Raw genomic sequence first — 14,650 nt, forward strand, 5'->3', positions numbered from 1 at the left:
CGAGCTGCTAGTTGCCCTCCAAGCCACTCACCATCCTGATTTGGAAATATATCACCATTCCTGGAATTCTCTTCCTAACGGCATTGTGGGTCAATCCACGGAACATGGATTCAAGAAGACCACCACCTTCTCAAGGAGCAACTAGGGATGGGCAATAAATGCTGGCTTAGCCAGCAACGCTCACATCCCACAAACTCACCATTAAAATCTCAGCTCACTATCAGATTCGTTAGTTAGATGCTCAAAAGCCCTCAGTTGGTCATGTTGGGGGTTTTTCTTTCCTGTGGCTTTTAGCAAGTCTGTTAAAATGGAGATTTTCACGGTTTCTCTCAGTAGATTCCCTTCAGTAGGGAGCTAAAACGAAGTGAACCCCAGCTACTTTCATAGCAAAGTTAGTTACCAGTTAGCCTCGTTATTTGCACAAAGTGCTTTCCCCAAAGCCTTGCCGTTATTTTCCCTTTCTAGTGTTTATTCCCCTTCAGGGGTTACCGAGTTCACTCCCACCACACCTTCAGACAGTGCGTTCCAGGAGGTGACAAATCAACGGAGGAGTTCTTCAATTAACGAAACGAGATTCTTCTATCTGCTTACCTCAGAAACATACTGAGCATTCAACAGCTCCGCCTGCAAGGAGCCTGGGGCCCTGGCGGGGTTGGGTCGATCTGGAAGCATCACTGGCAAATTAATGCTCTCACTGCGATTAATTAGAGAGATAAATGTTAGGGGAAAATGGATTAGAAACAGAATCATAGAAACTCTACTATGCAGGAGGCCATTCGATCCATTGCGTCTGCACCGACAACAATCCCACCCAGGCCCTATTTCCACCCCCCCACCCCCAGGCCCTATCCTCGCTTACTTATCCTGCTAATCCCTCTAACCTACCATATCCCAGGACACTAAGGGTTAATTTAGCACGTCCAATCAAACTAACCTGCTCATCTTTGGACTGTGGGAGGAAACTGGAGCACCCGGAGGAAACCCACGCAGACACGAGGAGAATGTGCAAACTCCACACAGACAGTGACCCGAGCCGGGAATTGAACCCAGGTGGTGAGGCAGCAGTGCTAACCAACAGCTTACAAAGCTTCTCAAAAAGTATTTTACTGGCTGTGATAGGAGCGAATGAATTAGGGGCAGAGTAGGCCCCCCCTCGAGCCTGCTCAGTCATTCAATATTACACCAAAATCCAGCCATGGTCTTAATGTTAGTTGGACTCTTAAATCGGCCTCGCAGGTGGAAGAGGTGGTCAAGAAGGCGTATGGTGTACTGGCCTTCATTAATCGAGGGATTGAGTTTAGGAGTCGGGAGGTAATGCTGCAACTTTATAAGACCCTTGTCAGGCCTCACTTGGAGTACTGTGCGCAGTTCTGGTCGCCTCACTATAGGAAGGACGTAGAAGCTATTGAAAGGGTTCAGAGGAGATTTACAAGGATGTTGCCTGGATTGGGAGGCATGCCTTATGAGGATAGGTTGAGGGAGCTGGGACTCTTCTCCCTGGAGAGACGGAGGTTGAGAGGCGACCCGATAGAGGTTTATAAAATGTTGAGAGGAATAGATAGGGTGGATTCTCAGAGGCTATTTCCCCGGGTTGAAATGGTCGCTACGAGAGGACACAGATTTAAGGTGCGGGGAGGAAAGTACAGAAGTGATGTTAGGGGTAAGTTTTTCACTCAGAGGGTGGTGAGTGAATGGAATCGGCTGCCGTCAGTGGTGGTGGAGGCGAACTCGCTGGGGTCTTTTAAAAGACTTCTGGATGAGTATATGGAATTTAATGGGATTGGGGGTTATAGATAGGTCTATGGATTGGTAGGTATTGATGTGATCGGCACAACTCGTGGGCCAAAGGGCCTGTTTGTGCTGTAGTGTTCTATGTTCTAATAATGGTGTTGAGGATTGTTACTCACGAAGCTAGCTCCTGTTGCATTACAAGTTGATCTTCTAACTTTGTCTTCTCCATTCGCAAGGCCTAGAGGGTTCCAAGGAAGGAATTTAGACTGGATTTTATCTTTGTTTTTTTATTTTGCTGAAATGTTAGTAAAGGGGTCGTACCTCTACCACCAAGGAATACTCAACAATGGAATCTTTCAGCTCCCCAATATGACTGTCTTTCTGCAAAAGGAAAGCATCAAATTAACATCCTGGGCTCATAAATCTCCAATCTGAGCTGTCATATCTCAATGAAACATTGGAGAACTCCCCACCTGCCAGGATCACACAGGAAGTTCAAGCTTCCCAGGGAATACTGCCCTGCACTGGGAACTATCTGATAACACGAGTTAAATTGCAAATTTCGGATGATTCTAACCGTCTTACAGCAACCAGGAAAAGTTAAAAGAATTAAAATTTGGGGGAACTATTGTGCTGACTCATCCAACTACCCCTCCACCACAGCTCCCCCCCAAGACATCTCCCACCAACCACCCCCCACAGCTTCATAGTCAGTACTCAAATTCTGTGGTACCAAACCAACGTGACAAAAACTTTGAAGTGGCCAGTCAGAGACACAAACAACTCAGCGTTCCTTTTGAAGATACTTGCACACAATTAGTGGAAAGGACAAATCCTGACTTTGGGAATGCCAGAGGAACCAACTGTGAGATTTTTATCAACAAAAAGTTACTGTTCAAGCCAAAAGGAAACAGAAGTTACGATGGCAAAGTTCAACAATCTGAGGAAATCACCCTTGCAGATCACAAGTCAAAAACTCTTTAATTTTGCCATGCCAACTGTCCAATTCTGCATGCTACACATTGGGTTCCCTCCAATCTTGCCCAACTTGACTTGAGGCCGCGTGCACCTCCCCCCCCCCAACGGGACCCCACTAACTGCCCTTCCCACCTGACTCCCCTCCCCGACTCCAGGACTGCTCTCCACCATCCCCACTGCCCCCTGCCAGTCCCCTCTCCTGCCACTCTGACCCCATGAGTGTGAGTCGTAACCAAAAGTTAGCGATTTGTTGGATGGCCCCAAGCGTGGCACCATTGCCCAAGGGCAGTTGGCAATTCTGGACAACTGATGCGTAACTGCTCACGTGTGCCCATTTTCTCATAGAACCAATGGCAGCACTGGGAACGTGCGTCCCTGGCTGATTGAAGGGTCTGGAACTGACTTAACGATGGGCTTAAATGATTTAGATTAATTGATCTCTTTTATTGGAGGGATGGGGGGGGAGCAGCTACAAGGCAATCACTGTACTCCGGTACACCATACACTGGAGTTAAAAAGCAATTCATTGTTTAAATAATCCCCATCAAAAATTAGAGGATAAGTGAGAATTTGTACATAAAATCAATCACATCCAGATACTACAACATGTCCAAAAAAAAATACCCAATGAGAACCACCACCCTGACCTGCTCGATTAGACAGGCTTTGCTATGCAGATTTGAAACAAGCTGTACAAACAGACTGGGCAAAGCCAACTCACAAACCTCAAATAAAACTGCATCTTTGCCGTGCAAGAGACTGTCGAGGTCAGTTAACTGCATCTGAGGAAAGAAAACCAACAAATCAAAAGCTTGATCAATATCACATCATCCCCAAACGCACCTCCTGGACATTCTCTCTTCCACCTTCTTCCATTGGGGAAAAAAAAATACAAAAGTCTGAGGTCACGCACCGACCGACTCAAGAGCAGCTTCTTCCCTGCTGTCATCAGACATTTGAATGGACTTGCCTTGTATTAAGTTGATCTTTCTCTACACCCTAGCTATCACTGTAACACTACATTCTGCACTCTCTCCTTTCCCATAAACAGTATGCTTTGTCTGTATAAGCGCACGAGAAACAATACTTTTCATTACGTGACAATAAATCAAATCAAAAGGAAACTCACAATATAAATTTAATTTTATATTCAATAACGCGTCACCTGAATACTGCAAAACCTGCTCTTGCTTTAGGTATAATATGCACCCTAGAACAAATCTGCTGGTAAACCCCAGAGAAGCAAAAGTATACCACAGAAGATTTACATTGTGCGAAAAGAAATAGCAGCTTTGATAAGCACCAGGCTTGGTTTTCTGCTCCAGGTGCACATCTGAAAAATAGTGCATTGCCGTGGCCAAGCTTCAGTTTCCATGCAAGTTATTTGCATAATCAGCAATGCAAAATACTTCACCAGGTACCAGTATCCATTTAAACTCAGCAGTTTCACTAATGCAACTGAAAATGGTTAATCAGCGAAAGTTAGCAAATTCTCAGCAAACCCAATTTGAAGTCACAGTAACTAATTCCAATTTATTTATATTTTAATTGGTATGCATCCGTTTCAGCAAAATCAAATATCTTTTAACCTGCAACATACTCCAAACCTGCCTGCATGGCTGGGGAAATAAGCAGGGAACTTGAAGAACCTTCCCAAATCCGTTCGACTGGCGGGATCCAAGTGTGGGATGTGCCCAACTTGGATGAATTGAAGATGGACCAGCGTAGAAGATCACGGGAAGCACGTAAACAGTGAACTCACTGTAACGAGTCCTCAGAGGTGGAAGTCCCTTTATTTACAAGTCTGACAGCAGCATACAGAGTGCTCTCAGTTAGCAGCGTACACTAGGAGTCCCAGAGGAACTGGCACGCCTGGCACAGTACAAAGCAAGAGACTCCCCGATTGACCCACCAGTTTGGCCCTCACTCTTGTGCTCCAGGTTGATTTCAAATCCAACAACCAACCTCAAAACTTTAGGTACACTGGGGCGAGATGGTGGCACAGTGGTTAGCACTGCTGCTTCACACCGCTAAGGACCCAGGTTCAATTCCGGCCTTGGGTGACTCTCTGCGTGGAGGCTGCACATTCTCCCCATGTCTGTGTGGGTTTCCTCCCACAGTCCAAAGATGCGCGGGTTAGGTTGGCCAAGCTGAATTGACCCTAGTGTCAGTGGCATTATTTTTTAGTGGTAGGGGTTTTACGGGAATAGTGCCCGGATGGGATTGTGGTCAGTGCAGACTGGATGGGCCAAATGGCCTCCTTCTGCACTGTGGGGATTCTAACGAAAACCCCACTTTTTTGAACCTCTGAACTGTAGCGCTTGAAATCTAGTTGTTTGCAAGTTTCATGGTGAACATGTCAAAAAGAAGCTTATTGCAGGTACCCTGTATTTATTATTCAGTAATACATCTTACTTTTCACTCTATTTTATTATCCTTAGGCTCCATGGGATGACAATGGCCTAGTGGTATTATTGTTAGACCATTAAATCCAGAAACTCAACTAATGTTCTGGGGACCCGGGTTCAAATCCCACCACAGCAGATGGTGGAACTTGAATTCAAGATAATATGTATCTGGAATTAATAATCTAATATTGACCGTGAAACCGGTGTCGATTGTCAGAAAACAATGAATGTGCGATCTCCACACAGACAGTGACCCAAGCCGGGAATCGAACCTGGGTCCCTGGTGCTGTGAGTTAGCGCTGACCATTGTGCCACCCTTATTCCACTAGTAAAAAGTGAAATCTGAAACTCTCCCCATGCTCCACCCAAAAAGCTGCTCGACAATGCTGAGCGTGGTGGACAGACTTTAGTTATTCCAGGATATTAATGTCTCAAGGTAAATAGATAGAACCCTACATAGAGCAATTGAACCCTACAGTGCAGAGAGAGGCCCTTCGGCCCATCAAGTCTGCACCGAACACTATCCCACCCAGGCCCTACCCCCATATCCCTACATATTATACCCACTAATCCCTCTAACCTACACATCCCTGGACACTAAGGGGCAATTTCTTAGCATGGCCAATCAACCTAACCCACACGTCATTCAGACTGTGGGAGGAAACCGGAGCACCCGGAGGAAACCCACGCAGACACGAGGAGAATGTGCAAACTCCACACAGACAGTGACCCGAGCCGGGAATCGAACCCAGGACCCTGGAGCTGTGAAGCAGCTGTGCTACCGTGCCGCCTGTAGATCAGTAACATTGCAACTGAATGGCTCCCGATAATATATCTGCACTCAAAGGACAGAATATTCCTACTGTCTTTGGGCCAACTTTCCTGAAGTTTTGAAAAGAGATGGCCCGTATCATGATTGTAGATTCATGTAGAGTTCCAAAACGACTTGCCAGGAACCTGCAATGACCTGTAAGTGGCACAGTGGTTAGCCTCACAGCGCCGGGAAGCAAGGTTCGATTCCTGACTTGGGACACTGTCTGAGCGGAGTTTGCACATTCTCCCTGTGTCTGCATGGGTTTTCTCCGAGTGCTCTGGTTTCCTCTCAGTCTGAAAGACGTACCAGTTAGGCACATTGGCCATGCTAAATTCTCCCTCAGTGTACCCACACAGGCGTCAGAGCGTGGCAACTGGGAGATTTTCACAGTAACTTCGTTGCAGTGTTAATGTAAGCCTACTTGTGACATTAATAATACATAAATTTAAAGCAATCAGATTTACCAGTTAAGGGGCCCATTAATAACATACCTGGAGTTTGGTTTTCTCATCGCAGAGTGCAGCGATTCTCCCATGGAGGGCTTCAATATCAATGGCATTTTTTAGATTCTGAAACAGAGGAACAAAAATTATTTCCAAGAACAATTATTTTTCCCCAATTGGGGAAGATCAAGATCGGGTAGTAATCTGTCAAACAGTTAGAACATCCCAAATTTGCCTTCTGGTTGATCGATCGGAGACAGGTTGTGTTGGGAGATGCGCGCGAGGATCAGATGGAAATCCTGATGGCTGGAAACACAAACTTGCCAATGGGCTGCTGATTCCCTGCTGCCCCTGACCATCCGCAAATATCTCTAACCCTGAGTTCGAGGTGGAGACTTGGGCAGGACACATTGGGCTAAACAGGGGACTTACCCTGGACGTGTTACTTTAATACCAGATTCAGAAGCTGGCTAAGTCCACGATTGACGTGGAGATGCCGGCGTTGGACTGGGGTAAACACAGTAAGATGTCTCACAACACCAGGTTAAAAGTCCAACAGGTTTATTTGATAGTAAACGCCACTAGCTTTCGGAATGCTGTTCCTTCGTCAGGTGAGTGGAGAGTTCTGATCAGACACAGGGCATAAAGGTACAGACCGTTTACAGAATACTGATTAGGATGCGAGTCTGGAGATAATACACATCTCTTTAATCTATGTTAATGCTATCTCCGCTCACATTGTCTGCACCTTTAAAAACTTGAATAGCAGATTGGCTGTAGAGACTCACATTCTAATAATTCCACTCAAATTGGTTGCTGCCAGTCTTCAGCTTAAAGATATCCAGTCAGTTGAAAACATATAATGGTCATCCGACAAAAATATTTGTTTGCGATGGGTAAGGGAGGGAAATCACTCACTCAGTAAAATTGCTGGCCTTGTTCAAATATTGTCCATTAAAAGCAAAAATAAATATATATACACATATAATAATCTACTGACATAAGAAATAGGAGCAGGAGTAGGCCATCTAGCCCTTCGAGCCTGTCCCGCCCTTCAATAAGATCATGGCTGATCTGAAGTGGATCAGTTCCACTTTCCCGCTTTCTCCCCTTAATTCCCCTGTCTATCAGAAATCTATCTACCCGTGACTTAAATATATTCAGCGAGGCAGCCTCCACCACTTCAACGGGCAGAGAATTCCAAAGACTCACCACCCTTTGAGTGAAGAAGTTTCTCCTCAACTCAATCCAAACTGTCCCCCCCTTATCTCTAGTCCTGTTGTCCTTTCTGAGCAGGAAGAATCTCTCTACCTCTACCCTATCCATCCCCTTCATTATCTTATACGTCTCTATAAGATCCCCCCTCATCCTTCTAAACTCCAACGAGTACAGACCCAGTCTATTTCGTCTCTCTTCGTAGGCCAACCCCCTCATCTCCAGTATCAGCCTAGTGAACCTCCTCTGCACTCCCTCCAAGGCCAAAATATCCTTGCGCAAGTGCGGCGACCAAACCTGCACACAGTACTCCAGCTGCGGCCTCACCAGTGCCCTGTACAGTTGCAGCAAAACCCCACTGCTTTTATATTCTATCCCCCTTGCTATAAAGGCCAGCATCCCATTAGCCTTCTTGATCACCTGCAGCACCTGCAGACTGGGTTTTTGCAACTCATGCACAAGGACCCCCAGGTCCCTCTGCACCGTAGCATGCTGCAGCTTTTCGCCCTTTAAATAGTAATCCCTCCTACTATTATTTCTGCCAAAGTGGATAACCTCACACTTGCTAACATTGTACTCCATCTGCCAGGTCCCCGTCCACTTGCTCAGCCTACCCAGATCCCTCTGCCGTCTTTCCACACAGTTTGCTTTTCCACTCATCTTTGTGTCATCAGCAAATTTCGTCGCCCGACACTCAGCCCCCTCCTCCGGATCATCTATGTAAATGGTAAACAGTTGAGGCCCCAGCACCGATCCCTGCGGCACTCCACTAGTCACCAACCGCCAATCAGAATAGCACCCACTGATACCAACTCTCTGCTTCCTATTAGACAGCCAATCCTCTATCCACGCTAACACCTTACCCCCAACTCCATGCCCCCTAACCTTCTGTAGCAACCTTTTGTGACATGGATGTATTCCTTGCCTCTGACCTGCTCTTGTAGCTACTGTGTTTGTGGCAAGTTCAGTTGAGTTTCTAGTCAATGGTAACCCCAAGAATGTGGGATCCAATGATGGTTATACCATTGAATGTCAAAGGGGAGGTGGTTAGAGTCTCTTATTGGTGATGGCCATTGCCTGGCGTGAACGTTACTTGCCGCTTGTCAGCCCAAGCCTGGATATTGTCCAGATCTTGTTGTGTTCGAACACGGACTGCTTCAATAATCGGGGGAGTCACAAAACAGTGCTGAACACTGTTTCTTTGCAGTCGCTGGGTCAAAATCCTGGATCTCCCTCCCTAACGGCATTGCAGGTCAACCCACAGCACACGGACTGCAGCGATTCGATAAGGCCACCACCTTCTCAAGGAGCAACTAGGGATGGGCAATAAATGCTGGCTTAGCCAGTGACACCCACGTCTCACAAATCAACTTAAAAAAAAGAAGGAAATTTGGGTCTGATACTATTTTGATGCACACTGCTGACACAGGCTGAAAAATCTGTCTCAGAGCTGTAAAACGCTAGGATTCTCCAAAAGAATTAGGATCTATTTTTAAAACTAGTTGAAGGGGTGAAACGTGCTCCAAACTACTGAAATATGTTAATCTGGCTGTGTTAGACAATGGCTCTGCCTGCACAAAGTGTATCGTAATGTCTTTGGAAATCTAGAAGGCGAACATCATACCCTTCCAGCTAACGACAAAGACAATGGCTCCTATTCAACCACTGGGCTCTTGACTTGACCGAATCCTACCCAAACAACCCATCACACGATACCTCAGGCTTTGACCTTGCTGCACCAATATACTCCAGGAATACACGCATTCATGTGGAACAGGAGCAGAAGCAGGTCAATCAGCCCTTCAAGCTGGCTCCACTATTCAGTAAGCGTAACCACCATCTACATGGCTGTTCTGATTGTGTTGCGTTCCACAGTCCAATTTACCTCCAATAACCTAAGATCCCTTTGTCCAACAAAAATCCAACGCCTTCTCAAAAATGTTTAATGATCCTTGGCCTCCCCTGTCTTCGGAGGCCAAGTTCCAAAGGCGCACAGCTCTCCGAAAACAATTTCTCCTCAATTCTGCTCTTATAAGGACGATCCCTAATTTTAAAACAGTGCCCACCAGCTCTGAACTCACCCACAAGAGAAAAGATCCTTTCCACAAGAGTTTCATATACATCAATCTAGTCAGTCCTCTAAACTCCAATGGAAACAAGTCCCGTCTGCATAACCTAAGACAACCCAGGGATCAATCTAGTAAATTCCTTGGAACCTCAATGCATAAACTCCTTGGAATCCAATGCATTTATATTCTTCCTTAATTAAGGAAACCTAAACTGCGCACAATGAGAGAGATGTGGTCTCACCAATACTCTGCGTAAAAGTAAGGATGTTGTGCTTCAATTGTGTTCCAGTTCCTTTCATAATAATTCCATTAGCCTTCTTAATTACTTGCTGTACCTGCATGCTAAGTTTTTGTGACTCATGCACTAGAACACCCAGATCCCTCCACAACTCAGAATTCTGCAGCTGCTTTCCAATCAAGTAATACCAAGCTCCCTGTCAAAGTGAGTGCCTTTGCGTTATACCACATTAACCTCCACCTACATTTTTGCCCACTCACTCAACCAGCCTATATATCAGTCTACAACCTCCCCATGTCCTCTTCACAGCATACTTTCTTATCTATCTCTGTCATCAGCAAATTTAGTGACTATGCCTTCACTTCTCAGTCACTGCTGTAAATTGTAAGAGGTGGAGGTTATCACACAGACTCCTGTGGGACTCTACTTGTCACATCTCGTCAGACAGAGACATTTATGCATAATCTCCATTTTCCGCCAAATTTTTGATCCACGCTAATAGGTTATCCTGAATTTTATTTTTTTAAAAATTTATGAGCATCACAAGTAACTTACCCAAACATACACACATTCATATGAAACAGGAGCAGAAGCAGGCCATTCAGCCCTTCAAACTTGCTCCAATATCCAGTAAGATTATGGCTCTTCTGATTGTCTCGAGTTCCCATTTACTTCCAATGCCCTCGCCTATCAACGATCGACACCCTCCTCAAAAATACTTAATGACCCCTGACCTCTTCTGCCTTCTGAGGCCAAGTTCCCAAGGCACCCCCACCCTCTCATTTTCACAGTAACTGCAATGAAGCTACTGTGAAAACCCCCTAGTCACCACACTCCAGCGCCTGTTCGGGTACACTGAGGGAGAACTTAGCCAATGCACCTAACCAGCACATCTTCTGCACCAAAATCATAAAATTCAGGGGTGCTGTAAAGCATTTAAAAAAAAAGCAAAGATAAATTTCCCACCTCTTCCTGGAGTGAGGCAATTGTCTGGATTAGGGCCTGGTTGTCCTTTGTCTGAAAATAATATAAAAATTGGATGTCAAACATTCAGTCATGGAACCTATCTAAACTTGACAACCATCCAGTGAGACTTGTTCAATGCAAGAATTACCTCTTGTTTATTCTGAAGGAGAAGCCTCTTGTTGCTGTCTTGTAAAGTGCATATCTGTGCCTTCAAATCTTCAAGGTCTTCTTTCAAAGACTTTTCTATTAAAATGGACTGCTGAGCACTGTGCAGGTTAGAGAGAGAAGAAACACTTTGAGGATCTGTTGCTGGTGGGATTGGAAACATGGCCAATCTCCTGTGGTGTTTCTAGAGAAGTACAATTTTTGCTCATGCAAAGTGTCAAAGATGGATAGAAATGGGTCTTCATTCATAATTTTACATCGGTTGTGGGATTGAGCAGGAATAGAAGGAAATGGATGGATAGGGAAAATGAAACGGGGAAGCCCAAACCATAATATTCCCTGTCTCTCCCAATAAAGAACAAAAAGCACACATTCCCAATCGCCTTCTCCAACAGAAATGTTAGTGACATTAGTCATTTTTACGGGATGTGGGTGCGAGTGCTAGGTCAGCATTTACTGCCCATCGCTAGTTACCCTTCAGAAGGTGGCACTGAGCTGTCTTGTTGAATGGCTGAGATGTGTAGGCACACCAACATTGCTGTTAGGGAGGGAATTCCAAGATTTTGACCCAGTGAAGGAACAGCGATATACTTCCAAGGATGGTGAGAGACTTGGGGGAAGAACCTCCAGATGGTGGTGTTCCCCAAGTATCTGCTGCCCTTGTCCTTCTAGATGGCAGCGGTCATGGGTTTAGAAGGTGCTGCCTTAGGAATCTTGGCGAGTTAGCAGCAGAAGGATCAGCGTGGCTTATTGTTAGCACTCATCTTGAATTCTGGAGGGCCGCATTCCCACAACAAGAGATGTCAGCTCATTACGTAGAGTGCCACTCCCTTTCAGTAACAAGGGAGTGCTGCACTGTCAGAGATGCTGTCTTTATGATGAGGCTTTAAAACCATTAGCCCTCTCAGGAAGGGTGGTGGAGGGTGGTGGTAAGAGGTTTTACAGCACTGCTTTATAGATGAGCAGGGGAGTTCTCCTCAGTTAACTGGTCAATATTTATCCCTTCAATAACAATCGCATTATCTGATGACCATCTCATTGGTGTTTTTGGGGACCTAGCAGTCACATTTCCCATATTCTTCCATGAGATATGTAGAAATCTTTCTCGATTGCCCCAAGATCATGAGGGGCATCATATAAACACAAGCCATTTCTTTCTTAAAAGTGAGTCCAACAAGTCATTTCAGTGGTGCCCTTTAAAGCCACAAATTGGAAGAGGTACCTTAAACTCTTCATAATGTGTAAGTGGGCACCCAAGGGTCATACTCCACTTACTATCAGGAAACAGCATCTTGATATTGTTGCAGTTGGAAAGCAACAAATTCCATTTCTATAGCACCTTCAGTAGAACAAAGTATCCAAACTGCTTCACAAGATTAACAAACAAAATTTGACAAGGAACCTCAACTTTTTAAATTCTGTTGTTGGGAGTCGCTGCCAACATAAGAAATAGGAGCAGGAGTCGGCCATCTAGCCCCTCGAGCCTGCCCCACCATTCAATAAGATCATGGCTGATCTGAAGTGGATCAGTTCCACTTTCCCGCTTTCTCCCCATAACCCTTAATTCCCTTGCCTACAAAAAACCTATCTACCCGCATCTTAAATATATTCAGCGAGGTAGCCTCCACCACTTCAAGGGGCAGAGAATTCCAGAGATTCACCACCCTTTGAGTGAAGAAGTTCCTCCTCAACTCTGATCTAAACTGCCCCCCCTTTATCTTGAGGCTGTGCCCTCTAGTCCTGCTGTCCTTTCTGAGCGGGAAGAACCTCTCCACCTCTACCCTATCCATGCCTTTCATCATCTTATACGTCTCAATAAGATCCCCCTTCATCCTTCTAAACTCTAACGAGTACAAGCCTAGTCTATTCAGCCTCTCCTCATAGCTCAATCCCCTCAACTCCGGTATCAGCCTAGTGAACCTCCTCTGCACTCCCTCCAAGGCCAAAATATCCTTGCGTAAGTGCGGTGACCAAAACTGCACACAGTACTCCAGCTGCAGCATCACCAGTGCCCTGTACAGTTGCAGCAAGACCTCCCCACTTTTATATTCAATCCCCCTCGCTATGAAGGCCAGCATCCCATTTGCCTTCCTGACCACCTGCTGCACCTGTAGGCTGGGTTTTTGCAACTCACGCACAAGGACCCCCAGGTCCCTCTGCACCGTAGCATGCTGCAGCTTTTCGCCCTGTAAGTAGTAGTCCTTCCTACTATTATTCCTGCCAAAGTGGATAACCTCACACTTGCCAGCATCGTATTCCATCTGCCAGGTCCTCGCCCACTCGCACAGCCCATCTAGATCGCTCTGCAGACTTTCCACACCCTCCGCACAATTTGCTATCTTTGTGTCATCAGCAAATTTTGACACCATACACTCGGCTCCCTCTTCCAGATCATCTATATAAATGGTAAATAGCTGAGGCCCCAGCACCGATCCCTGGGGCACTCCACAAGTCACGAACCGCCAATCTGAATAGCACCCATTGACACCCACTCTCTGCCTCCTATTTGACAACCAATCCTCTATCCACGCTAACACCTTACCCCCAACTCCATGCCCCCTAACCTTCTGTAACAACCTTTTGTGCAGCACCTTATCAAACGCCTTCTGAAAATTGAGAAACACCACATCCACTGGTTCCCGTCTATCCACCGCACTAGACACATCCTCATTGAATTCCAATAAATTCGTCAGACACGACTTCTCCTTAACGAATCCGTGCTGCGTCTGCTCTATCAAACAATTCTTCTCAAGATGCCTCGCTATTTCTTCTTTGATGATGGATTCAAGCATTTTTCCTACAACAGATGTTAAACTAACCGGCCTATAATTTCCTGCCTTTTGCCTGCTACCCTTTTTAAACAGCGGCGTAACATCAGCCGTTTTCCAATGCCAGTATTTATTGCCCATCCCTAATTCTCTTCAACTGCCTGGCTTGTGAGGACAGTTAAGAGTCAACCACATCACTATGGATCTGGAGTCACGTTGGCCAGACTGGATAAGGAGGCAGATTTCCTTCTCTAAAAAAGGAAATCAGTGAATGAGATAGGTCTTTGCAACAAGAATTTCATGGTCACCATTACCTACGCTGGTTTTAATTGCATATTTATTAACTGAACTTAAATTCAACCAGCTGCTATGGTGAGATTTGAATCTGTGTCATTAGGACATTAGCCTGGGTGTTTGGATTACTAGTCCAGTGACACTGTCACTAGCCCACTGTCTCCCCTTCAAAATGGGATACAAGGACAAGTGCGGGGTGAATTTTACTGTGTGCCTTAGAAGGAGGAAAGGGCAGTGGCGGGAGAGAATTCCAGAACTGAGGAATTGGGCAGCAAGGATGCTTTCAAAACAAAGGTATCATTTAATGAGTGCCAGCGAGCCCAGGGGTGGTGGGCAAACAGCACGTGGTGAGAGGTGGAACAGAGTTTTGGAAGACCTCAGGCTTGTTGAGGGAAAGAGTGGAGGCTGGAAGGAGTGTGCTGGAATAGTCGGAGGGCAGCAGGGAGTGTGCCGGAATAGTTGGCCTAGTGGTAAATTATTGAACAGCAATCGGAGGAAATTAAAATACAGGAATTGCATGAATAATACATTTAATAGAAAAATAAAAGATGTTTTAAACTG

At 45.6% G+C, this 14,650-nt stretch overlaps 1 protein-coding gene across 1 annotated transcript in view; it reads right to left on the minus strand.

Moving 5' to 3' along the window:
• Positions 1-14,650, minus strand: part of lrmp (lymphoid-restricted membrane protein) — a 148,204-nt gene that overhangs the window by 112,651 nt on the left and 20,903 nt on the right. The window contains exons 7-13 of the mRNA XM_080207195.1: positions 11,011-11,128; positions 10,863-10,913; positions 6,423-6,500; positions 3,435-3,491; positions 2,053-2,112; positions 1,908-1,969; positions 592-694 (exon numbers count right to left, since the gene is read on the minus strand). Of these exons, the coding sequence (XP_080063321.1) occupies positions 592-694; positions 1,908-1,969; positions 2,053-2,112; positions 3,435-3,491; positions 6,423-6,500; positions 10,863-10,913; positions 11,011-11,128 (529 nt within the window). The remainder of the gene's footprint in view (positions 1-591; positions 695-1,907; positions 1,970-2,052; positions 2,113-3,434; positions 3,492-6,422; positions 6,501-10,862; positions 10,914-11,010; positions 11,129-14,650) is intronic.

Source organism: Carcharhinus amblyrhynchos, chromosome 19 (genome assembly GCF_965287045.1).
Source record: "Carcharhinus amblyrhynchos chromosome 19, sCarAmb.v2.hapA, whole genome shotgun sequence".
In the NCBI taxonomy this organism is placed as follows: Eukaryota; Metazoa; Chordata; class Chondrichthyes; order Carcharhiniformes; family Carcharhinidae; genus Carcharhinus; species Carcharhinus amblyrhynchos.